Source organism: Henckelia pumila, chromosome 4 (assembly GCF_033568475.1).
Source record: "Henckelia pumila isolate YLH828 chromosome 4, ASM3356847v2, whole genome shotgun sequence".
In the NCBI taxonomy this organism is placed as follows: domain Eukaryota; kingdom Viridiplantae; phylum Streptophyta; class Magnoliopsida; order Lamiales; family Gesneriaceae; genus Henckelia; species Henckelia pumila.
Genome location: NC_133123.1, coordinates 142,614,601 through 142,639,244, shown reverse-complemented (window position 1 = coordinate 142,639,244; position 24,644 = coordinate 142,614,601). Strand labels below are relative to the sequence as shown.

Genomic DNA, 24,644 nt, shown 5'->3' with positions numbered 1-24,644 from the left:
TCACTGGTGGCATGGTTCACAAATTTCCACTGCACCCAGACAGGTTGTCAGCTGCAAAGCTTACCTCTTTCTTTTCTGTGCTTCACAAGATTGCAATCAGGAATTGGACGTCATCGACCAATACAACCGTGGTAACTAAGCCACAAGCACTTGAATTGTTTGCTATTGGAACTCAAGCACCTTTGGACTTTGGAAATTTGGTGTTTGAAAATATTATGACCTTTAGAGAAGGTGGTTGGAAAGCAACAAAGTTTCCGTTTCCTTCTTTGATCTATGGTATGCTGGAATCTCAAGGTTTCAAATCAGAGGATGATGAAGAATTGATCGGAGGAGAAAAGCTTATCAAAATTGCACCTGGACTGTTGAAGGGAAATAGGAAGCTTGATCTACCATGGACTGGTGTTGTACCCAGTGTTGCCAACACTGAGTCAGTTCCACCTATGACCGTTCATAACACTGCTCAGATTATGTTGAATGCTACTGCTATTCGCTCTCAAATGGCTCATGCTGAACAGAAAATTGCTCAAGCCAAAGCTGATCTCGAGTATTATGAAGCCTTAATGGCTGAGTACAGGCTTAAACTTGGACTACCAGGGCCCTCTGGACAAAAAGGGGGAGTAGGATCAAGTGCTGATCAAGCTGAAGAGGAAGCTGTTTAGATATTTGGTTTTAAGATTTTTCTTATCCTTATCTATTAGTTTGTTATTTTGCTTTAAGTTCGAAAATATTTATTAATCTTTGATATGCTAATGCACTATCTGATACTCTAATCTTGTGTGTTGAGAGTCGGTGTTGACAATACAACCATACAACACTGTTTCTGAGATCCTTAAATTCAGGGGGAGCATTAGTTGCATAAAGATAGGGAGAGCTATTTGCACTTGTTTGTGTGTTTTGTCCAGAAAGGCAAAAAGGGGAAGTTTGAAAGATCATGTTGTGCACATGCCTTTTAAATTATTTTTTTATTACATTCGATTTCTATCTTTGGAGTTTTGCCTTTCTTAGACAAGTGTTAAAGTTGGTAATATTGATTAAATCTGATACGAAATATTCAATATCTAATGATATTTTGTTTCCCTGATATGTAGGTTCTTATTTATGGAAACAATTTGAAGTTCTATTTAAAGGAGTGCATAGGATCGATCAAAGAAGACAATTAAGAGAGTGAAATATAGAGAGCAAAATACATAGAGAAAGTACTGCAGAAATTCTAAAGTATTGAAGATCAATCGTTGAAGAATTTCTGAAGTGTTTATCGCTACTACACTGTGTTGCCGAGTAGTGTTGGAAACACTGAAGAACACACGAGTGAAGTGTTGTTCAGAAAGTGTTTCTTTGGTTTTCGTTTTTCGGCTTAGTACTTCCTATTGATGTTTTATTCTAGTTCTTACTAGTTTTTAAAAAGTCTTTTATTTTTTCAATTTGTTGAAAAAAATAGCTTTTCATAAAACAATCACTAGTTGGTTTTTGTAAACTGATTTTATTTTTCTAGTGATTATTTCGCCATGAGTCATCGCGCAAGTACTTGATACTTGTGCATAATTATCTGTGTTATTGTTTACTTTTGCTATTAGTTAAATAATCTGGTGCACAGTGTTATCGTAAAGTGTTGACAACACTAACAGATAACACTCACTCAAAAAGTTTTCTGGTATTTCTGTGATTTTAGACTGTCCAAACCTAACATAAATATATGCATTATTAGCCACGGCCACTTGCATTGCATGTGTACAAATGGGAAGATTTTGCTAAAAAAACATTGAAGAATAAAAATGATGGGTGGGTTATCTCTATCTTAAAAAATAGAAAATGGAGGTTATAACTTATAATATGAGATTGGCCACACCAAAAAGATCGTTTTGTTATGGCCTCTTGATCAATAAGATAGAAGAATAGGATAGTACGATAAAATGGATCTCTTGGTCACTTCTGGATAAATGTCTGAAGACAACATATACTTACAACCACAATGATTCCAAGTAAAACCTCGGATACAAACTTTTTAACGCACTGTGAAAAATTATCGTGGCTCGAATGACATCAAAGGGGCCTAAAATGCATGACAAGTAAAGCAGCCACTCAATGAACCTATTTGACGAGTTCTTCGAAAGGATAAAGCTTTGACAGAGGGCCTTTCGATTTGTTGAGCCTGGTTCGTGATCACCGAGCTTCTCATATCCTGAGCCTTCTTCTGTGCAGATCTCAGTTTGTTCATAATCTTGTCCATAGAAGATGACCTCCTCTTCTCCAATTTCATCTAAACCATCTTCAAAAGTTAGTTTATTGATGTCTATGTTGATGTAAAGCATAATGTATGTATGTTGGGTTTTATTTTGAACTTCTTCATAAGAACGCAAATACTATGGGCTATAAAAGTTTGTTTTTTTCTCGCCAGTGAGTCAAATGAAAATTTCTAGTTAATACAAAATGTTGTGTTGAGCTTTCTAACGGCAAACGTACGAGGGCAAAATCTTTTAAGTACCTCTAGTTTCCTTATTGCAGCTTCAGCTTTTGCTTTCTGTAAATTCTCCCATGCAGCAATTCTAGCTTCTTCCCTCCGAATTCTGAAAGCGGTAGTAATATTAGAATTGCAGATGCACTGAGCAACCTTTGCTATGATTAGATATATTTACACGCATACTGGTCATAAGCAAAAGAAAAGGGAATAGTTGAATTAAATTACGTCGAAATACTCTTAGATGTCTCCATTGAAACTTCCCAAGTAGCAGAGCCAATGTTTACAGCTTTTCTTTTCCAGTCATTTATATAGCCACCGCCACTCCCGGAATTCTTACTCTTATTCTTTTTGGACCACCTTGTCATGGTGACTGGTTCATCAACCGGCACATCCCTGATCTCCGGTTTGGAGGCATGTGTACTTTCAAATTCTACAAGGGGTAGAATAGGAGTCGCAAGAGAGAAGGATGATCTCCTCTCAGATGAGGATTGGATACTACTCTCTGGACTCATTTGAGTGGCCATGTCCCGTCTCGAAATATCACGGGATATATTGTTGGCCGCATCTTCAAAACCATCACACTTTTCATCTATATGGATATACAGAATTATGTAAAGTGATGATGAATGAAATCAAATCAAATACTAACTTAACCACTTGAAGAGCAAGAGGATCTAGAAAAGAAGGTTGGTTTTATGCTACAAGTAAAGAAACACCACCTGTGAACCTCGTATATTTTGAAATTTGAATTTCAAATGTATTTATGTAGAATAAGATGGCATATGTTACACAAAAAATGTTTCCCCTGGTAGCAGAAAATAACCGAGAAGACAATTTTATACCTTGCGGTCTAGGCAATGATGATTGGCTTATCAATTCTGAACATCCATGTATGCTAATCGACCTTGCCATACAAGGCTCCGTCCCTATAAGAAAGTTCGCATTACCATCACAACCAGCATTTCGAATCCACAAGCCATCGGCAGCCAACACCCCAGCCGAAAACGGTGAGTTTGCAATTAGCTTCACAGTATTCCCCCCTGCAGACATAGGTACAGCAGGAGAGAACATCTGATAGTAAGCAACACCCGGAGGCCCAAGTGGCCCACTCTTTGATCTGGGACGTCTCTGTGGCTGATGAGTTGAAGCCCTTATAGAACCATCTCCTGAAACAGGACTAAAAATCCACCTTTCCGCATCTTCCCATTTCGAAGGCAAGTTCCTTCCATTATTGTAAGGCAACAATGCAGTATTTAAAGGCCTCTTATTCGTATTGGTGTGAGATGGAATTCGTTCAGAACTCCATCCTTTCTGAATCCTCATACTAGGGTGCCGGTAATTAGGTGTGCCAGGACTCGGAAATGCACTGGTCCTTCGAGTTGCAGCTGATGGTTTTTTCATGACACCAAACCGTGGTGAAGACGAGTTCGCAGGATTACTCACAGAAATGTTGAGATCCAGAGAAGCAGTTCTGCGATCCGATTTGTTCAATGGCCCTTCAGATCTCAACCTTCTGTCTTGACATTCTAATCAAATAAACCCACCAAGAAAAGACACTAAACTAATGAGCACAAAAGGTGCATTCTTGATTTACACTAAAGAAACATAATGCACTGATTGTGATACCTTTGAGGGCTCGAGAGAACGAATTTCTTGCAGACGCTATAGCCAGATTTTCATCCTCTGTAGTCTCTGCCTCACTGCTATCTAATATTTGAACTGAGTAGACATCATATTCGAACAAAAAAAGTAAGTATTCTGATCCATGGTTGAAATTTTGCACCAATTCTTGTAATATTCAACATACATCAATATGGTCAAAAGCCAGCTAATCTAGCGTCCAAAGTCAAGCAAAAAAGGAAAACAGTACCTTTAATCTTTCCTTTCCTACTGAGGTTAACACTGTTCTTGTATACTAGTTTCGGCCTGTTTGGATCTAGATCTGGACCACTCAAATCCTCAGCCAATTCATGCGCTGCCAAATGCTGTTTCAAATCAAAGATTTCAACTTTCCAGTTCATTTATTGAACTCAAATGCTAAAATTCAAAATCCGCGTCTGAAAATCCAGTTCATAGATTCTTTACCTATTTCCACAAACTAAAACCAGCGAGTTTTCTGTTTCAGTCATTCTTCGAATGTTGACCAAATTGGGAAAGACAAAACCAGTTTTATTTATTGAACATGTGTGCATGAAAGGAGGGAAAACAAAGTACCTATCGAGGATCTAAACATAATGCAAGGTAAACAGTTTCAAGTACATTGAACAAACACGTAACATTTCTTGAAATGCAAGTGGCAGAAATCAGAAATCGGGCAAAGAGAAAGAAACGAGAATTGGAGAGCCTTACTTGAGAAACTTCAGAGGCGAGAGAATCTTGATCAGGTGCATCGGATGTCAAAGAGCAGCGCTCCACACTACCAGAAGCAGATGAGAAGAGGCTGAAGTTTGATTCAGCATTAAAAATGAAAGAACTCGGGCTGACATCTCGGGCCCTGAAGCCCGATCCCGAATCTTGAATACCTCCTGCCTCTGGCATTCTCAAGGAAAAGGCCAAGCCTGCAAATAATCCATGTTAGTCGCTAATATAAAAATCGGGTCTTTTATGGGATTAACGATAAAGACGGTGTTGTTCTTGAGTTTGATGGGATTAAAGGAGGGGTGTGTAGTGTTGTCTCCATCAAATCATGATTGTCCTGTAAACAAAAGTATTGATTGGGTTTTGATCTATTTTCTTTCATGCTTCACAAAAATAGACTTTGACTGCATTGTGGAGGGTTCTTTGGCTTAGATTGCGGTAAAGTAAAATAAGGAAATGACAAAAAAATGTTGAATTAAATAGTAATAAATAATTATCCCTGCCTGTGCACCATGTCTGCAAACTGTGACAGGAGCCATTCCAAGTCCGTGCAACACACACAACCATTCAAAGAACTTTGTAATGGATAATTTCAAGCTATAATATAGAGCTTACCAATCAGATCTTATGCGACAGAGGCTAATTTGAAAAAATAATAGCAAAGAAATCGAACCCTTTCATTTGAAAAGCTTACATGCTCCATCATTTGTTTGTAAGTATTGTTAATTTTTTATTAATTCCACTTTGAAATGCGCATTATTGAATACATTTATATATAATATTATGTCCTCTAAGTCATCGTGGAGTAGATGTTTCCCGTGTTGGAAAACATATTGAATGAATTATTGGAATAATATGACATGAAATGACTTGAAATACTTGTCCAAAAGTTTGTATATTTGTCCAAAAGTCTTGTTCCAAATTGATGCAAAAATTTGAATTTTGGTGAAATAAATTGGAGGAAAAGTTGTCCCACATTGGAACAACTCCAATTTGTTGCTCACCTTATATAATCCAACATTGGATTATGGGATTGGGCCCCTTAGGGCACCGATGTTTTATAAAGGGGTAAGACGTTAATCGATGCAACAAACACATGCGCGGCGCGGCGTGGCGTGGCGAGGTCTTGTGATCAATTATTTTTTTTGGATAAAATTTGGTTCAAAAATAATATTTTATTATTTTTGTGAGTGCGATCGATCGGTTAAAAACAACCGACCGAGCGCAGCTCTCGTCTGCCGAGACAGTAAGTTTCATTAAAGTTGGGCGCTCGGTCCGCTAAATTTTACCGACCGAGCGCACCATGGTTTGATCGAGACAGAATGTTTACCAAAAGAGGGGCGCTCGATCGGTCAAAAATAACCGACCGAGTGCGCCTTCTACAGTCCGAAAAGCTGCGTCTTTTTCTGGCCTTTTTTTGTCATTGGTTGCATCCTTATGCCATAAATCGTGTATTTTGGAGTCATAGTATATATATATGATTGTTATAACGCAGAGATAGTATCTGATAACATCAAACGATTGAATATCTGATTTCTCTGAAAATTCTTCTCTCTCTCTCACAAAAGAAAAAGTTCATACATATTTTAGTTCGACGAAGATCGAGATATTTGTTGTGCTGCTATATCTCGATTGTATAGTCGTTGTATCTTAAAGACGATTGTCGTCAACGTTGAACACTGTTAACGGGCAATTTTGTCTTGCGGATAGAGAGTTTCTCTCGCCTCGACTTTGTTCATCTTTGTTGCTACTGTTGACGCACTAATTTTCAGAATTCGGAGTACACCCTTATAACATCCCGTACTTACAAATAACCAATAGAATTACTTTTTCCCGTGAGTAATGCAGTAATTAAGGTGGCTGCATGCACTAAAAGTTAATGATAAAACGTTTGTATTTTGAGAAAAATGCAATTGGTTTTGGTCCAAATTAAATTAAGGAAAATTAAAGGGCGGGGGAACAAGAAAAGTTTCATCTTGACTATGCAAATTACCACGAGTGTTGCAAAATCATCAAGATTCGAAGTCGAAGGAATAAACTGGATCTTGGATTGGTAGATTTCATCCATTGAACATGGAAAATAAGTACGTACGTATGATAGAGAGTTTGCCTGCTGCAAATATATATATATATATATATATGCTGGTAAATTAATATGGCCCCCCCACCACTCTTTCACCATGCAAGCTTCCAATTATACTGTGACTCTGGTGCATTATTCGAAAATTAGAAACAAGAATTGAATGCGATATTTAATATTCGCCAACTGCTATTTCGTCCCCCCCCTCCTCCTGCTATCTGGTACTGTATATCATATTGATTTTTATTGTTTTTGTTCGAGATCTATAATATTGTATTTTTGTATTTTAATTATATTTCACTAGTTCAACATTTGATTTTTAAAATAAATGTTTTGTTTGAAAACATTTTCCTCATCTTTCTCGACCGCATTTACTACCAATTTAACTTGTCTGGAAGGGCAAATTTAATAAACATCGATCCTCGCAAGTCGTGACGACTCTAGCTTTCTGCCATTTAATTTGTAATATATTAATTAATTAATATTTCAGAAAAAAACATTATTTTATCTAAAATATTAATAGACATACACATGATCGAATTCCTACCACCAATGTGCATGTATGCAAAGCATCCCATGTTCCTTTTCTCAATGACTATACAACGGCACCCTACTAACTAAGATGATACTAGAGTAACATGTCCACAATGGATTTTTTTTTTCTTTTTTTTTAGAAGACATGTCGTCAATGTTAGGTTAATGCAATATGTAACAAACCAACTAATATATATGATAAATCGACTTAATCATCGAATGAGATTGTCAAAAAAAAAAAAATCCAAAAAAATTGACCCTCAACTTTTAAATCCACCATGATGAAAATGGCCCCGCATAATAGTACATTAGATTGTTGGGCTTTCACGTGTGAGAAACTTTGTATGCACCAGTTAATGCTGGATATTAATGTTCTATGGAATGTTTTTAATGTAAAGGTACGTAAATTAATATCAATTTTTTGGGTTGATTTAATTTTTTTTAAAAAAAAACTGTACATAAACACAACATATATATGTACTATTTTAATTAGTATGGAAATTAAAAAGCAGCTTGCACGCAATCGATATATACAGTCTTCGAAAAGAGCGAAAGTGTAAAGAAAACAGCATGAGAAGCAATTCTAGTTGCAGTGTTGCTATTCAGATCTTTTTCTTTTGTAAATGTCTCAACTTTTACCACTGTTTAACGTGGCTTTCTTGTCTACTATACACCACTCTATACGGAACATGACAAAAGAGCTATAGCTGTCTGATTTTTTTATGACAATATAAAATTTTCATTCTCAATTTTGTCACACATGTTTTTTTGGTTCCCAACTCATAAAAAATATTAAATTTTATATTAAAAATATTATTTTTCACTTTATATATAAATCAAATCAAACATATATCAAACATAAATATTAATACATCCCGCCAAAAAGACCTATACTAAAAATATATACCGGAAAGTCGGTATTATTTAATTATTTAGGTGTGGTAATGGTTCGGTACTGGAGGTCAACGGGTGATTGAGGATATTAATTATTTATTATCTTTTACAAAAGTATGTTCAGACAACCATAATATTTTTACAAATAATGAAATTTTTAATAATTTTGAGTTTCTATTAGATTAACAAAATAAGATAGAGATTGAGATAGAGATTGAGATAGAGATACAGATAGAGATGTTGTTTTTTTTAGGATATTTTAGATATTTCGTCTTGGGTTTCACCAAATTAATTTTAATTCGGTTAGTAAGTGATGCTCTTCTTTAATAAGATAGTAAGATATATTATAAATTATTAAAAATTCATATGACATGATCTGACGAATCAATTTTGTGAGATTCATTCATGAAAAAAATATTATTCTTTTATGTCAAATATATTAATTTTTATGATATATATGAACACAGTTGACACATATCTCACGAATAAATATATGTGAGATCGTTTTACTGGAAATTCTTTCAGACTCCACCAGATGAAAGTATGTTCACACGAAGATATATCTTATTGGTTTTAATTTTAAAGTAGATCTGAAGTTAAAATTTACGACAAACTCAATTAATTTATCTGAAATTTTATTTAAATTATCAATATGGAAATTAAATAATTATGTCCTTATAATTTTGTAGGCCAGGCATATAGGTTGTAGATATGTAAGATTTATTGGGCTCAAATAACTCAATGAATGAATGGGGATTATTTCTTTTTCAATGGGCCGAGCTTGCATGGATCCGATCTAATCATCAAAATTTACTGTGACTCTTGTGCACACATACACACACACTTGCACACATTTTTGGAACAGGAGGAAATAACCACCAAGAAGAACAACAAGATTTAAAACAAAATACAAAAATTTTTGTGAGATAATTTTATGGATCAAATCCGACCCTGTACAATATTACGCCAAAAATATTATTTTTATTACATACGATTATACATTGTGAACAATCACATGAGAACTACTAATCTTAAGATAATTATATTGTTTTCATTTGAATGTGAATATTATATTTTTGTGCTGAGTACTCTTTTTAAGAAAAAAAAGAAAGTGTGCTGAGTAAGTTTATATAAAAGTTATATATTATTTCAAAAACGATAATTTTTTTTCATATTTAATTATAGTTAATTAACAAGAACACCTTTTTTTTCTTTTTCTTTTTTCATTTAAGATTTAGATATATTTTTGGTTCAGAAAAAAATTCTAAATTTAACCTAAAGCTTTATTTTTATTTTAAAGATGTATACAAAATAGAATATTAGCACACCGCGCCGCGAGACAGCTTGAACGAAGCGAAGCTGCTTGGTGATTTGGAAAATGGAGGAGACGATGGCGGAGCCTGGCGAGATATTGCCGGAGCGTAACGTAGATATCTCGTCGCTATACGATGTATTGCAGCTGAGCAAGACTTCGATCGAGGATATCGTAGCCAAAATGTTGGACATCAAGAAAGAAGCTCGTTCCGAATCCCATCTCCGTGAACTCGTCACCCAAGTTCTCCTCAATTTCGTCTCCCTTCGTCAGGTATTATATGTGATGCTTCTTTTTATTATACAAGCGTCTAGGTTCTTCGTTGAGTACACTCGATTCTGTTCTCAGTGATTCGAGGCCTCCAATGTTTGTAATGATTAGGGCACTGGAGTTCTGTTCGTGTCTAACGAAATGAATGTGAAATTGCTGATTATGGGGCTTTCCCGTACAGAATGTCACATCTCGATTAAGGATGTAGGTAGCAATTTGGAAGTTGGAATTGGATAAGCTTGGTCTCACCATTTTTTAAACTACTAGTTCATTATTATTCTCCAAGTCGTCATCTTCACTTATATGAATAGATTTGCTCGACTTCAGCGCGGTTAATTTCAGCTCCAGATAATTTTGGATGTCAAGTGGTGGGAAATTAGGCTGTGAACAGTTCATTGTTAGTAGAGCTAATACGGTGTACAATGTTCCGGAAACAGGCAAACAGGTCCATCTTGCTCGAAGAAGATCGGGTCAAAGCCGAAACAGAGCGTGCTAAGACCCCAGTGGACTTCACGACCTTGCAGCTCCATAACTTGATGTATGAGAAAAATCACTACGTCAAAGCTATAAAAGCTTGCAAAGATTTCAGGACTAAGTACCCTGATATTGATCTTGTACCTGAGGAAGAGTTTTTCTCTGATGCTTCAGAGGAGATAAAAAGTCCAGTATTATCGACTGATAGCAACCATGACTTGATGCTTAAAAGGCTCAACTATGAGCAATTCCAGGTAAACCTTTTAATAAGATTCTATTTTGTCTTTTGCTCATTTACTTCTGTACGTACTTCCCTCTTTATTGTACTGTTATCACTTTTCTGAATGAGCTTGAATGCCTTTTCCCTTTATCCGAATTATGATTGGTATTGCTGCTTTTGTTATTAATGGTGAAACCGTGAAAGTGAGTTGAAGAATGTGATTTGCTAGCTGAGAATTTTCATATCTACTAGCATATGCACTACAAATTGGATGGTTCGTTCTTTACTTTCGTGTAATACTTCAGCAATATAGAAAATTTCACGAGTTCTAGTTCTGTATCAATTGATTGGAGGGAAAAACAGAACGACATGTGAACTTGTAGAGTTTTGTATTAAACATGCCAAAACATTGAAGGTGCTGTGGAGTTTGGATGCTTAAGTGGTTTATTCCAATTAGCTTTAGGCTGGATGGTGTTGCTGAAACACTCATTTCACGTATGATTGTTGAATTATACTCTTCCTCTCTCCACCATCCCCCTTCTTCTTTGTATCTGTTAGTTTGTGTATTCGATAGTCAATGCATTGAATACTTAGGCATTGACACATTGAAGTATTTTCTTGTCAGCGTAAAGAATTATGCAAGCTACGTGATAAATTGGAACAACAAAAGAAAGCTCTTCAAGAGACCATTGCTGACAGGAAAAAGTTCTTATCAAGCCTCCCTTCACACCTCAAAGCTCTCAAGAAAGCATCCTTGCCCGTGCAGAATCAGTTAGGTGTTCTGCACACCAAGAAATTAAAGCAGCAGCAATTAGCAGAATTGCTTCCACCTCCTCTGTATGTGACCTATTCTCAATTATTTGCTCAAAAGGAAGCCTTTGGAGAGAATATTGAACTGGAGATTACTGGAAATATTAAGGATGCTTTGGCTTTTGCCCGCCAGCTAGCAAACAAGGACACTGGTAACTATGCCTACTAATCTTTTAGGTCATTGGGTTACACTACAAAGTTTTATGCACCTCACCATTTCTATGCATGAGACATGATATTTGTTGTTGCAATTGTTGGGTCATTGATTTTTATGTGCTTAGATGTGTATGAAAATATTCTCTATTAAGCGGAAGAAAATTATTATAACAAGGATCTTAATGCTGTTGACTGTTGTACCATTAGTTCGTTTGATTTTGCTTGATCATTGTTTCAGATTTTTTTTACTTTTTCTCTATTTTCATATTTCTTTGAGTACTGCCCTTTAAGCGAATGCAATAAATATTATCTACTCTATTTATTTTTAGCTACCTCTACGAACTTAGAGAATTCCAATTTAGATGATGATGTGCCTGATGAAGAAGATGATGGTCAACGGAGGAGAAAGCGACCAAAGAAGGTTCCAGGCAGGGAAAATCTTGACCAGTCTGGAATATATCAGAGTCATCCTCTGAAAATTTCCCTGCACATACATGATGATGAGGCTTCCAATTCAAACTTGGCAAAACTTATCACCTTGAAGTTTGAATACTTGATTAAGTTAAATGTCGTGTGTGTAGGAGTGGAGGATTCTGTCGAAGTTCCTCCAAATAGTATATTGTGCAACTTGTTTCCCGATGACACCGGTCTTGAGCTCCCTCAGCAGGTTTGATTATGAGATTTTACATAACTGATGAACTTAATGCATACTTTTTTGGCATTAAATTGATTAGTTTCAATGTTTGCAGTCAGCCAAGCTCTGCATTGGAAATTCTTGTTCATTTGATGAAAGAAGAACTTTACGACCATACAAATGGGCTCAGCATTTGGCAGGCATTGATTTTTTGCCAGAGGTGTCTCCACTGGTTTCAGTTTCTGAAGATCCAAATATGGAAACTGTTAAGCACTCGTCCATTTTATCGGGTCTGTCATTGTATCGTCAGCAAAATAGGGTTGAGACAGTTGTGCAAAGGATTCGTGCTCGGAAAAAGGCCCAGCTGGCTCTTAAGTGAGTCGCTGCCCAGAATGTTTACTGTAGCAATTGAATCGTAAAAACGATAGATGACGTAGGGATATGAAAAGAAAAAGTTGAACCTAATTGCGCTCCCTGTACCATTTGCAGTGTTGGAATCTGTTTTAATCTCTTAGCATATATAGCTATTTTGAGTCTCTTCTGAATTTGAATTTGACTTTCCTTCTGTATCCTGGCATTTCAGCTATGTATTCTCTTTTTGAGATAACTATTCTTGTCACTTTGATCAATATCTTGAATAGTTCTTCTCTCCTGTATCATGACTTGCTTAATGTTTGTTGAAAGATGGAAATCTTGGTTGACTTACAGGGATTTACTTGGTTCACTGACGAAGCGTAATTGGCCAACTTTAACCTGTGAAAATGTTCCATGGGCCTCGCACACCCCACGCTGCAACTTGCATGGCTGGTTATCCTTGGCTTTTGCGTGTGATAATAATACATCTCTACCTGTCACTGATATGGGGCATGGAGAGCGTCCTGCAAGTTTTGACGAAGACAGCAAGTCTGCTTTGTCCAAAGAAGAGATGGAGACCACAACCGAGGACGGGGAGCTTCCATCTTTGTTTCCAGTTGCTACTGGTGTTAATAATGTTAAATTAACCCCATCGAAAGGAAATGAAGTTGAGCATTCCAGAAAGCTGGGCTACATTTCAAAGAGTATCATTTCTCCGATGAGTAAAGGAAAGTCGCCTAGTTTTAAGAAGTACGAGGAGGATATCGATCTCATGGTGGAATCCGAAAATGAACTGGATGAGCCAGTACAAGTGGAGGAGGTGTCTGATGATGCATCTCCATTGGGAGCACTAGGAATGGTCAAGAATTCATGGGCTGACTGTGGAGTCCAAGAATATAGCCTTGTACTAATGAGAAAATTGGATAATGGTAGCGAGAACATGAAATTAGAAGCCAAGGTTAAATCTACTATTCCTTTACTGTCATTTGTGTTTTCTACCTAGTTCATTGCTGTCCTGCTTCAATTTATTTTGTTTTCAGATAAAGATAAGTTCAGAGTATCCTCTTAGGCCACCTCATTTTGAACTTGGTATACACAGTTCGTCTCAAGGTGATGATTCCAAGTGGTCCAATGAACTTCGTGCAATGGAGGCAGAGGTGAGAATACTGCACCTGTTTTTTTTTTTTGATAGGAAACTATAATTTTATATATAAAATTAGATTAGAAGATTTACAAAAAGTGGACTAGTGGTCCACCGAGGCTAACTATTATCCAAAGCAAACAACCCCAGTTATCAAACTAAATCAAAGCCAATTTCCAATCCCTATACAAGTCTAAAATAGCCAAAGATTTAAATTTAGAACCCTTGTGGGCCCACATGGATACTGTCAATTTGATCTTGTCCCAAATTTCCTTCACCGATTCTTCACTATCTTCAAAAATTCTTCTGTTCCTCTCCAGCCATAACGACCAACACGCAATGAACCACTATTAACCAAAAAACTTTCCCTTTCTCTCCAAGCCGAACTCCTAAATCAGTTGCATAAAGGTCTTTTGTTGAGTTCGGCATTACCCAAGATACTCCCAATTCCTTGAGAACAAGGTTCCATAAGGAGCCAGAGAACGGGCAATGAATAACCATGTGGTCCTGAGTCTCTCCCCCCTGTTTGCATAGCACACACCAGTTCGGACGAAGGGAGATATTCGGGAGGCTCTTTTGAATCAAATCACAGGTAGGTAATCTTCCCAACGCAGCTGTCCATGAGAAAACCTGTACCTTTGTCGGAATAGGGGCTTTCCAGATAGGGTGAAAAAGAGAGAAGCTAGGGAATCGCTCCTGTTTTAATCGATGAAACAGTTAGTTTTTACAAACTTGCAAATCTCAGAATGAACAAATGTTCTGGCCTGAGTTATATAGTTGAGAAAAATCCTATTAAGTGGTTGCCCTCCATCAGTCTCAATGCTCCAGTTGCTGCTTGTGTTCTGTTTGACATCGTACATATATTTTTTGCAATATTACTTTTGCACTCGTGAGTACATCTAACTCAAATTGTTCATATATCCTTTTCAGGTCAATGTTCACATATTAAAGATGATACCTTTCGATCTGGAAAATTCGGTGTTAGCTCACCAAGTGCTTTGCCTGGCGATGATGTTTGATTTCTTCTTAGATGATGAGCATACATCTCCTGAGAAGAGAACTTGTACTTCAGTAATCGATGTCGGTTTAGGCAAACCTGTGATTGGCCGGCTTATCTCTCGATCCTTTAGAGGCAGAGATCATAGGAAAATGATTTCATGGAAGGACCATATCTGCACTCCCGGCTATCCTTATTAGAACACAAATCATGTGTTGTATGCACATTTTTTGTCCCTTCTGTCTCCTGCTTGTTTTGCTTTCACGAGGGGGCCAAGGAACTTATCGAGCTCTTACAATGTTTGGACTCGGGCAAGATATGGGTGCTCACTTCAAATATCTGTCCACCGCTTGATGAGTTAAATTATCAACTGATGCTCACGAACACTTGTCTTTGTTATATGTGTTGCTCAGTTTTTTTTTACCTAGAGGTTGTCTGATGTTGAATAGATCAGAATTAAGCTCGTGGAATTCCCTCCTGGGATGGGTCGATGCTCCTCAGGGTAGCACCCCCAAGCTGATCTGGACAGTCCAGATCAGATCAACAGATCACATCATTTGATCTGCAAACTGATTTGGTCCGTCCAGATCTGTTTTTGGGTGCTACCCTAAGGGTAGCACGTACAGATCCCTCCTTATGAGCCTTAGATCATACCTTCTGCGTTCATATTAAATTTCCACTTGTAACAATAGAAATGACTACATTTACCCCGTAACTTTGAAACTCGAATCATCAATATCATCTTTTCTGTAGATGCCAGGTTTAGGCCGGAACACAGTATGAGTGTAACTGCTTCTGGTGGCATATTGAACTTGGCCTAGCCAAGATAATACAAGATAAAAGATGGAACTTTCATTTCCAGCACGTTCATAGGTACAATACAACCGAATAAATACACATTTCACATACAAGTGAACATGTAGCTTAGCGACATCAGTCATCACTTGCGTGATCATGGTAATAAAATGTACATTGAAGAGAGCATAATATCATAGCAAAATGAGTACTTTTTGTCTACTTCCATTTATCTACGTCTGCAACATATTCCTATAGACTATTTTTGTATATATATATATATATATATATATATATATATCCATGTATATATAGTCGTCGATGCAGCAGCTCTGCATCGTCTACCAGGGACCTGTATTCGTCCTTCTCAAGCATGGTTTCTTAGCCTCGTTCGTCTGCTGGTTCGTCATCTCTCGAATCTACCGACATCAAAAGAGATGGAAAATGAGATTATTTTGGTTGGAATTTACCAACATATGATCATGTACCAAGTCGGACAAAAGCATCGCCAATTTTGATATTATATGACACATAATATTTTCACTTTTATGTTCTAAAGAAAGAAGACGACACAATAATGATACGGTTACATAAAAATTAATGTTAATATTAATATTAAAAGATAAAAAGTTTACCCTTTTTAAAAAAGATACACACTCCTAGAATTGCATATTCCATACGATTAAAATTTCCCAATTTTATAATCTACAATCTGTTGATTCTGAAAAATTTTAAGAAATTAAAATTTAAAATACAGAGATATCATTTCATGTCCAGCATCAATGTTTACACCACATATTTTTCAAAAAAATTACCAAAATACTCACATATATCACAAAAATCTATTGTCTAAAATTTTTGTCTTAAAACTAAATTTCACTCATTTAACATTATTTGTTGTGGCATAATATATATTTTTTAAACAATGGTTATTAGTCTAAACTTTTCAAATTTATTATACGCGTTTTTTTTATTGTGTTTGGTTTAATTGATATGATTATTGAATTATTAGTAAATGAATGATAAAATATATGATAAATAAGGATTGATAATTTGTGTTGAAATAGTATTGTGATTGGTTTGATTTTTAGAAATGAGATTAAGTAATGGTTTAAAATTTTTGTACCAAAAATACCCTTCGATGTGTGGTTTTTAAATGGGAGGAAAAAGAGTATTCATGGAATTTATGTTAATGAAAGACAAGAATGAGTTATACTAGGTGGGGAAAGGGTTTATTTAAACCACATAATATCACTTTGTCCTTCCTAGACTAAATTAAGTTGTTTTAATAAAAATTCTATCAAACAATGAATTCACCGATAACTCACACACAAACCTACCTAATCTCTTGTACCAAACACGGACTATAATCTATACATGTGAGATTTCGTGCGTGTGTACACTCGCTTATATCTAGTTGGAAATTTTTTATCATTAATACTAAAAATTAATTATCAAATAATTATCAAATAATTCACTGAAAGATTAATAATTAAGGTGGTACTTTATTTTCACACAAGGTAGATTTTATCATCATGAACTTTTACATTTTTGTTAAAACAATTAATTCTAAATATTTTCTATCAAACTGAATATTTTTTTTTATTTATCAAAAGTCTAAACTTTCAGACTTATAGCCAATACTAATAATGATTTAGGAAGAAAAACATATTGCATAATAAGTTCATCTCTATGAAAAATCATTTAAAAAGATTTTTTTTATAACGATGGAACCCGCAACTTTTACTTTTTTATATGCGTTGGATAAATCTCTGACTTAATGCACTAACATACAAACCACGCTAGTTAAATAAATCATATAGGAGAAACTTTATGTGATATACAGACTCATTCTATAAAGTATTTATAGCTAGGAAAAACCGAACGACACTTATGTATTAATCAAATGCTCACTTGTAACTTCATCGTCTCGAACTATATATTTAATTGTTTTGCGTATAGGAGATTTTGTGGATGCGGAGTTTTTGCTTGTGTGTTTTACACAAGATTTTGATTTTGTTGTATCAACCAATTATGTAATAGTACGTAGATCATAGTTGCATGAGTAGAATGTTTGGTACGTACTAGGAATGAAAGACGACGGATTATGAATAATAAATATATTAAGAGAGATAAATATATACCAGATTCTTCTGCATTGCCCTCATGCCTGCCTGTGAGCACAAATCCAAAAAAAAAAAAAAAGTATCAATATAAAAGAATATATTATATTATATAGTAGTAAAATATGTATGTAATAATATTTTACCTGTTTCTTCTGCAGTTGTTGGTTTTCGTCCTTGAGTTTCGCAACTTCTTCTTCCAATTCCCTCGTGTATGCCTGTTCAAGTATCCATTCTTACAATGAGTTAACCAAGACTACGCTATGCATAACAAAATACTGAAACAAAACCATATCAAAAGTGATGCTAGCTAGCTAGCTGCCTCTTTTTTTTTTTATATGAATTGAAATTACGGCAGGTGTCTCCCGATCGAGCTTGAGTTATTTCAACCCATTATTCGAGTTAATTATTTTTTTATTATTCCGAGAAATTTTTCCTAAAAACTAGCTATTATTACTAGTTGATCGAGTTGTAGATATATATAGCAGATGAGTACTGGCAGTGTTGCGGCTATATATATAGGCTACTTTCTGAAATTTTAAAAACTAGAATACATCTTCTGCTTCCAAATTTATATATGTTTAAAATTATTTATTACCTGCTTCCGAGCCCGGGATCTTGCGGCGGATTCTCTATTCTTGATCATTCTCCTTTGCCTCCTTTCAAGAACCTTTTCCACCGCAGCCATTTTCCTTCCCCGCAGACCGCTGAACATGTACGGCGATGGCGACGACGACATATCTCCATTACCCTTTAAGCTGTCCGATGAAACCGCCGGTGATCCTGTGGAAAAACCCACACCAATATTATTTCCTAAGCCGTGAATTCCCAATCCTCCACCCTGTGTAGTACTGTTGTGTACTATCCCTGTGGCTGTATTACTATTGTTCATTTTCGGAGTTGTAATATTCCCCAGGATTCCGGCTCTAGCACCCGGAGAATGACGCAACTGTTGCAGTGGCTCCTGCCTGCCCCCGAAATTTATGTTCAATGGTGTATTAGGTGGTTGCATAGTGATCAGATTAATGCTACAGCTTTCAGCATTAATCCCACCATTATTGATAGTTTTCATAAGTGCAGTACTCCCATTTTCTTGCTCATGGTTTTCAAATGATCCGAAATCCCAAGGATCATTACGCTTTCCAGCTATTATATGAACATCGTCGTCTCTAACGACCCCGGCTTTGGCCAAGAAATCCTCCAGTGTGATCTCCCCTAACGTCGGTTGGCGGCCAACCACTACTCCACCGCTCGACTCTATATTAATTCCCCCACCACACTCCTTCAACATTTCCTGCCAAACTTCATCCACCGTCTTTAGGCTCACTGTCCGAGGAATAGTCAATGATCCCTGCCTCTGCAGAATATGGCTACCCCCTTCTTGCCCGCCTCCACCAGTAATAGATCCATTAATGTTCTGGTTTTCCTCTGCAGTACTCCATATGTTCTTCAAAAACTCATCCATGTTCATCGACCCAAAATCCTTCCCGATTCCCCCCACCGTGTTTTGGAACTCATCGAAAGTCAATGAATAGATTGAGGCCTGCCTCGACAAAGGGAAACTAAACGCCCCGGCGCCGTCTCCCTCCACCGGCCGGTGATTATCAAAATTCTTATCAGTCTCCATTTCAAACTGGCTCTACACAAATACACGTGGAAACTGGAAAGCAAACACCAAAAAATAATAAGCGGAACCAATACCAGATGAAATTAATTACGGCATCATTATCAATATATATATATAATGTGCATGGAAGTAACCTATTTTGAAGCAGCCCACCAAATCCCACCCGAAAGAGGAAATCCAATATCGGAAACGAAAAATACAAAGACAATTAATGCAAATGCAAATTAGCCCACATCAATTATCATGCCGCAAAACCAAAAGCGCTGTTTCAAAATGTAAAACAAAAAAGTTCCAAGAAATTAAACACAAAGGTTGCATGCATCTTTACTAAATTGGGCAAATAAAAGGCTAAAAGTAGGACACAAAAGATGATGGCAAAGATAGAAACTTTTATCTTTGCCAAAAAAGGGAAAACAATATTTACATGGTGCATGTTGTGTGAATTTGTTTAACTAAATTTAATTAGGGCCAGCTAGAAACTGGTCTATGTCTCTATGATACTGCCAAGTGTGATGCTGCTGCGGACTTTTCAAGCGATGACGGAATAATGGCCATGGCGTTGGCCACATGTTCTTGACATTATCTTCGTTATGGAATAAACATTATGTTCAATCAAATTCAATTTAATTTCACAAATAATATAATTAAGTTGGTCAAATCGACTAATTACCGCGACATAAAATGACATAATGTAATTTTTTTAGACAGAAAAAAACATTATTTGTTACGTTTAAAATATTAATTAATTTCATCAATAATATAAAAATATATATATCGAACTATCTGTCTCACAAGAAACCGCCTGATTACTATGATTGTGGTTTATTAATAATTGTGAAGCCAATTAATTAGCTTCTTGTTGAAAATATATAACTTCTTATTTTATTTTTGTATAGAAAATATATTATATATATTCATAGATCCGAAGCAATGGAATGGCCCCACTAGGCATTATTCCTAATGCTAGAATGATCGAAATGATAAACTAATACAACCAGATCGATATATGGTACATGCATGTAGGTATAAAAATAAAGCGAAATAGACTGTTTGTTGTTGATTACGTTCACGAGGAGAAGAAATTAATAAAAAAAAAAAGAAGTAGAAGTAGATGAAGATCATTGGCTAAAACTTTTGGTTTAATGAATTTCCATGTTTATTCAAAATTAAAATAAAAACAAACAAGGACATATATGTATAATATGTGTGTGTGCAATTTTGTATATATTTCAAGTTTTATTCCAACTTAAAGGGGCATTTGTGATTATTTTTTTTTAATCAAATAAAATAATACTGGAATGCATTTCCAGGGGCCAGCAATGGTAGGTTGGTTTGGACAAATAAAGTAATATTAATGATGACATAATGAAGATGTGACAATTGGGGAAAGGGAAAGCGGATTAATCACAGCCGTCCACGTATGGTATAGATTATTGGCTTTTCTCCATGATTTCTCTTGTTAGCCATTATTGGGTACTTCTGTCACCTCCCATGCATTTGTTTCTCAATCACAAATTCTTATTTTAATTTTGGATGAGAAATAGTTTTGGTTGATGTATAAAAAGATATAAAATCACTTAACACTATATTATGTATTATGAAAATAAATTAGAGTAGTTGATATTCACGAGTAATTTTAAATATAGTTAAATCTATGTATAAAAATTGGTATTGGTTTTACATAAATCGTATTTAAGAATTAAGACTATGGGATCAAATTTCATGATCTCAATGAAAACTTTTGACTTTGCATGCATGTGGATACCATTGTGAGTCCAAATATACGCATGTATGGATGATGATCGAATGTATATGTATGTGTTGATGTACATATATATTATATTATGGTAACACCTGGTTTTCACATGGGTTAAGACTTAAGAGCAATGGTCCCGGCACTATGCCAGCTATATATATAATTGTCTTCTAACAGAGGGAAAAAAAAAAAAAAGAATAAAACAAAGATGGAATATTATCTTTTTGTAATTTTCGTAATAAAAAAAAACAGCCGTTTTTGAAAAACAGACCCTTTTTCATCCCAGAAATAATATATGCTCAATTCAACCAATTTTCAGATTTTCAATTACGTTTCATTTAGAAAAGGAAAGAAAGAAAGAAATTAAAGACTACAAATTCTGATACTTATTATGACATAGGCGGTGGAGCAGCCATGATTGGCTTATCCTCCTCCAAGTTGAATAATGACCATTATCGCCAAACGCTTTTGGAACTGAAGCAAAACACGACACTTGGCGATGATTTCGGGATCGATGAAAGACATTCTTCAATCATCATCGTAGACTTTAATAGTTGATCTTCGTGTCTAAGTAATTCAATTAACAGTCCAGCTTCTCAAGTGAATTTATAATAAATTTAAACATAAAACAATATTTTTCATATTTAGTATAATTTCTATTTACATTAATTCAATTAACAGAATAAATAACATATAAATTTAAAAATTATGAGAATAAATAGATAAATTTTCAACTTATAAAAAACATAAATCTCAAAATAACAAATTATCTCGAATAAAATTTTGTGTTTGGTCAAGTTTCACTTCTTAGTCACAAAGAACATAAAGATACAAACCAATTTTAATTCTCACGCATTTAAGTTTTTTTAAAGCTTATATTATTAAATATTTATTATTTAAAATAAAATATAAAAGTTAAAAAATAAGAAAAATATTTTAAATATTGCTTTTAAAATCATATTTTTGTCCAAAGCAAAGTTTTGTACACACTTAATCGTGTTTATGCAGTGTTTTTCGCAATTTTTAGAACACTGATTTTTTTTTTTTACAGGAATTTTTGGAACACTATTATCCCTAATATAATTTTGGGAAAATAAACAACTGCATGCCATGTTAAGTCAGACGAAAAAATGGACCAAAGTGGAAATTACCACCTCTTAACCCACAGTATATTAAATAAGCGTTAGCCCATCAACCATGGAAGTGGCCCGGCCCATGAATTTTTTCATAATTTCCAATTCTAGACCCAAGTACTTTTCATCTGCCATGGTTTTTGGATGTATCTGTATGAAAAAGATTTATATCTAACAAAGCCAAGAGTAAATATGTTTTTGAGGTTCCGGTCTCAATTTTCTTGTCTCTCCTAAAAGTACTGTCTTCTCCATGCATAAGTTTCCCACTTGAATCCTAATTTACAACAAATGATACAAGAGTGTTTGACACGAATCTTAAGTGATGCGACCAAAACAGACTAGCCAAGAACAACTAGTTTACCTTCTCAGTCGTAACGTTTTCTCTTTCTAAAATGCCTGAGGATAAAACTGTCTGCATATAGAGGATAATTTTTCTGGATCAAACCCTTCAAGCATTTCCAGTAGGAGAAATCCACCAATTCTCCATCTTTACGGACTAGGAATAAACATCTCGAGCCCTCAAAATTAGGATGGTACCCAATCTGTCAAGTGCCCACAAGAAAAACCGAGGGTGAATTTGGTTATGTTTCAGGTATTTGATTCAGAAAAATGAAACCAGGAACGTGATCTATAGTTGGCTATAATGTTTGAAGGTGCTTGGGTTTCCGGAAATCGAAGAAAAGCAAACTCGCATTCTAAAATGGTTACAGGTATTTTCATGTAATAGAGCCATCTTTTAGCTTAGTGCCATGAAACATATACAGCTAAACAAAACTAACTTTTAGATTCCTTTTATCCTAGCGCCATGAATAAAATACATATTATTTAATTTCTGCATACAATCTATTAAGCACATGGTTATCACATATTAAAGGTTATTTTCAAACATAGTTGTCAATACTAAATGTTTCTCATTTCATTCAAAATGAGCGTATGTGAGATAGAGAGAGAGAGAGAGACCGTGACGTAATCAACTCCACATCCTATCTTCTTTCCACACTCAGGGTGATATGCAAGCAACCTCTCAAGAATTATTTGCTCATGTTCTTGACTCAATTTATCTCCACTTTCATATCTGCGCAGGAGACAAATTATATGCATTTGGTCAGTACAAATGTAATAAGCCCTAAAATCCAAGGTGTGCTGATGCCCCGGAGGACAATCAAGTGTAAAGCTTCACAACCTTGATCTTTTAATAATACACACATGGTACATTAGTAATAGTTACATATACACATAAACAGTGCAAGGACGAAGCAATGGATACCATTGGCGTTGGGACTGAAATGGTTACTTGGATGGTATTCAAAATTATGAATAGAAGTCAATTGACATGTAAATCGAAATCACGATTCAGATTACATCATCTTATCAATTGAAAATGAAAATTAATTCTGAGCATCAAGCTCTTGAACAGCATAATTTCCAGCTTAAACATCATCACATTTGTCATCCTCAAAGGACGCGATGACCCGAAACAAGAACCTCTTTCAAAACAATTTTTTCCGTGAATGATATTTCGATATTTACTATCCATATTCTAACCTATCAATTGCAGGATTCATATCCATTAAATCTTTAGTCCTACATGTCAAGCATCAACTTGGCCATCCAACAGCTCTCAATTGCAATAACTTCATATCCGTCGAACCTATAGTCCTACATATTCAAAACGAGCAACTTACTCGTATGAACCCTTGCGGCTGGATAAGACAATTGCAGCAACCGAATGGGAATTTGGACATAATCACTTAAACATCCAAATGGCAACCATTTTATCTTTCCCTATCACCCCATATTCTTGCAATAATGTACATAAATAAATACATTTAGTAACATAGAAAGCAATCAAGCACAAAAAAAATTGCTAAATTTAAAGGAACTGGAACACAATCCATGAAATAAAAGATGCCAAAAAAAGAGAGAGGAAATAGCTTACTTTCCAGAATGCAGGATCATTCTCACAAAGCCCACCAGCGGTACGGTATCCTCCAAAATCTGGTCCTCCCAATCCACCCAGGTATCACTACCTCCACCACCCAATTTCCCACTTACTTTCTCCGGCATTTCATCGGCAGAGTGTAACACAGCAGGCTTCCTCAGAATCTCCGACCCATAAGCTGCCGTCTCCTCACCGCTCCTCAACGCCCCACCTCCGGCCGACCTGGACTTTATCGTCAGATTAATACGGAATCTTGGACCATTGAATGGAAAAGATAACAAAAATGGCGATGCAGTTAGGTTCTGTGAGATGGATTTTCTTCGAAAGGGACCGATTGGTGTAGAATTCGAAAAAGAGATTAAATCCATTTTGACGATGAAGTAAGGAGAAAGAGAATCAATTTACTGTCTCACTACATACACGTGAGATTGTTCGTTTTCTTCATCGTTTTCGGTACTGCGTGCAGGGCTTAGGAGGAGTGGAAGGTAAAAGAGAATGAAGATTTGCTAAAAGAGAATGCCCTTTGGCGGGCTGGGTTTTGGATAACGGGTCACGGGTCTGGCCTTTCGCAGTCAA

General features: G+C 35.7%; 4 protein-coding genes across 8 annotated transcripts; 1 reads left to right on the top strand and 3 right to left on the bottom strand.

The window, feature by feature from the left end:
- Positions 1 to 1,918: 1,918 nt before the first annotated feature.
- LOC140866172 (uncharacterized) lies at positions 1,919 to 5,226 on the bottom strand. Its single transcript, XM_073271081.1, has 7 exons — positions 4,808 to 5,226; positions 4,329 to 4,443; positions 4,085 to 4,177; positions 3,301 to 3,984; positions 2,684 to 3,047; positions 2,483 to 2,564; positions 1,919 to 2,257 (listed from the first exon to the last, which is right to left on the bottom strand). Exons 1-7 carry the CDS (start codon positions 4,994 to 4,996, stop codon positions 2,051 to 2,053), a joined length of 1,734 nt encoding a protein of 577 aa, XP_073127182.1. The 5' UTR covers positions 4,997 to 5,226; the 3' UTR covers positions 1,919 to 2,050.
- A 4,417-nt stretch (positions 5,227 to 9,643) lies between these two features.
- On the top strand, positions 9,644 to 15,115 carry LOC140863231 (THO complex subunit 5B). 2 transcript variants are annotated; one of them, XM_073266516.1, is made up of 8 exons: positions 9,644 to 9,909; positions 10,344 to 10,634; positions 11,226 to 11,562; positions 11,929 to 12,233; positions 12,316 to 12,575; positions 12,909 to 13,512; positions 13,595 to 13,711; positions 14,626 to 15,115. In XM_073266516.1, exons 1-8 carry the CDS (start codon positions 9,703 to 9,705, stop codon positions 14,890 to 14,892), a joined length of 2,388 nt encoding a protein of 795 aa, XP_073122617.1. In that variant the 5' UTR covers positions 9,644 to 9,702; the 3' UTR covers positions 14,893 to 15,115. The 2 variants fall into 2 exon arrangements, with proteins under 2 accessions (XP_073122617.1, XP_073122616.1); XM_073266515.1 differs by having other exon boundaries at positions 11,896 to 12,233.
- Positions 15,116 to 15,791: 676 nt separating this feature from the next.
- On the bottom strand, positions 15,792 to 19,665 carry LOC140866531 (bZIP transcription factor TRAB1-like). 2 transcript variants are annotated; one of them, XM_073271547.1, is made up of 5 exons: positions 19,372 to 19,665; positions 18,209 to 19,270; positions 17,757 to 17,828; positions 17,632 to 17,661; positions 15,792 to 15,906 (listed from the first exon to the last, which is right to left on the bottom strand). In XM_073271547.1, exons 2-5 carry the CDS (start codon positions 19,235 to 19,237, stop codon positions 15,829 to 15,831), a joined length of 1,209 nt encoding a protein of 402 aa, XP_073127648.1. In that variant the 5' UTR covers positions 19,238 to 19,270; positions 19,372 to 19,665; the 3' UTR covers positions 15,792 to 15,828. The 2 variants fall into 2 exon arrangements, with proteins under 2 accessions (XP_073127648.1, XP_073127647.1); XM_073271546.1 differs by having other exon boundaries at positions 18,209 to 19,665.
- Positions 19,666 to 21,271: 1,606 nt separating this feature from the next.
- LOC140866202 (protein DCL, chloroplastic-like) lies at positions 21,272 to 24,556 on the bottom strand. 3 transcript variants are annotated; one of them, XM_073271121.1, is made up of 4 exons: positions 24,066 to 24,556; positions 23,087 to 23,201; positions 22,488 to 22,668; positions 21,272 to 21,560 (listed from the first exon to the last, which is right to left on the bottom strand). In XM_073271121.1, the coding sequence occupies exons 1-3, from the start codon at positions 24,434 to 24,436 to the stop codon at positions 22,492 to 22,494; spliced, it is 663 nt and encodes a 220-aa protein (XP_073127222.1). In that variant the 5' UTR covers positions 24,437 to 24,556; the 3' UTR covers positions 21,272 to 21,560; positions 22,488 to 22,491. The 3 variants fall into 3 exon arrangements, with proteins under 3 accessions (XP_073127222.1, XP_073127221.1, XP_073127220.1); XM_073271120.1 differs by lacking the exon at positions 21,272 to 21,560 and adding an exon at positions 22,108 to 22,400; XM_073271119.1 differs by lacking the exon at positions 21,272 to 21,560 and having other exon boundaries at positions 22,110 to 22,668.
- Positions 24,557 to 24,644: the final 88 nt, after the last annotated feature.

What these genes read in the sequence shown, in the direction of transcription:
- LOC140866172 (XM_073271081.1), bottom strand. Translation starts at nt 4,996, where the DNA reads ATGCCAGAGGCAGGAGGTATTCAAGATTCGGGATCGGGCTTCAGGGCC. An exon ending in ATCATTGCCTAGACCGCAAG is followed by an intron (nt 3,048 to 3,300) that starts GTATAAAATTGT and finishes ATATCCATATAG; the next exon opens with ATGAAAAGTGTGATGGTTTT. An exon ending in ACATCTAAGAGTATTTCGAC is followed by an intron (nt 2,565 to 2,683) that starts GTAATTTAATTC and finishes TACCGCTTTCAG; the next exon opens with AATTCGGAGGGAAGAAGCTA.
- LOC140863231 (XM_073266515.1), top strand. Translation starts at nt 9,703, where the DNA reads ATGGAGGAGACGATGGCGGAGCCTGGCGAGATATTGCCGGAGCGTAAC. An exon ending in TCAACTATGAGCAATTCCAG is followed by an intron (nt 10,635 to 11,225) that starts GTAAACCTTTTA and finishes TTTTCTTGTCAG; the next exon opens with CGTAAAGAATTATGCAAGCT. An exon ending in GCTAGCAAACAAGGACACTG is followed by an intron (nt 11,563 to 11,895) that starts GTAACTATGCCT and finishes ATTTATTTTTAG; the next exon opens with CTACCTCTACGAACTTAGAG.
- LOC140866531 (XM_073271546.1), bottom strand. Translation starts at nt 19,237, where the DNA reads ATGGAGACTGATAAGAATTTTGATAATCACCGGCCGGTGGAGGGAGAC. An exon ending in AACAACTGCAGAAGAAACAG is followed by an intron (nt 17,662 to 17,756) that starts GTAAAATATTAT and finishes TTGTGCTCACAG; the next exon opens with GCAGGCATGAGGGCAATGCA. An exon ending in GGGCAATGCAGAAGAATCTG is followed by an intron (nt 15,907 to 17,631) that starts GTATATATTTAT and finishes TGATGTCGGTAG; the next exon opens with ATTCGAGAGATGACGAACCA.
- LOC140866202 (XM_073271121.1), bottom strand. Translation starts at nt 24,436, where the DNA reads ATGGATTTAATCTCTTTTTCGAATTCTACACCAATCGGTCCCTTTCGA. An exon ending in ATGATCCTGCATTCTGGAAA is followed by an intron (nt 23,202 to 24,065) that starts GTAAGCTATTTC and finishes TCTCCTGCGCAG; the next exon opens with ATATGAAAGTGGAGATAAAT. An exon ending in GTGGAGTTGATTACGTCACG is followed by an intron (nt 22,669 to 23,086) that starts GTCTCTCTCTCT and finishes GGCACTTGACAG; the next exon opens with ATTGGGTACCATCCTAATTT.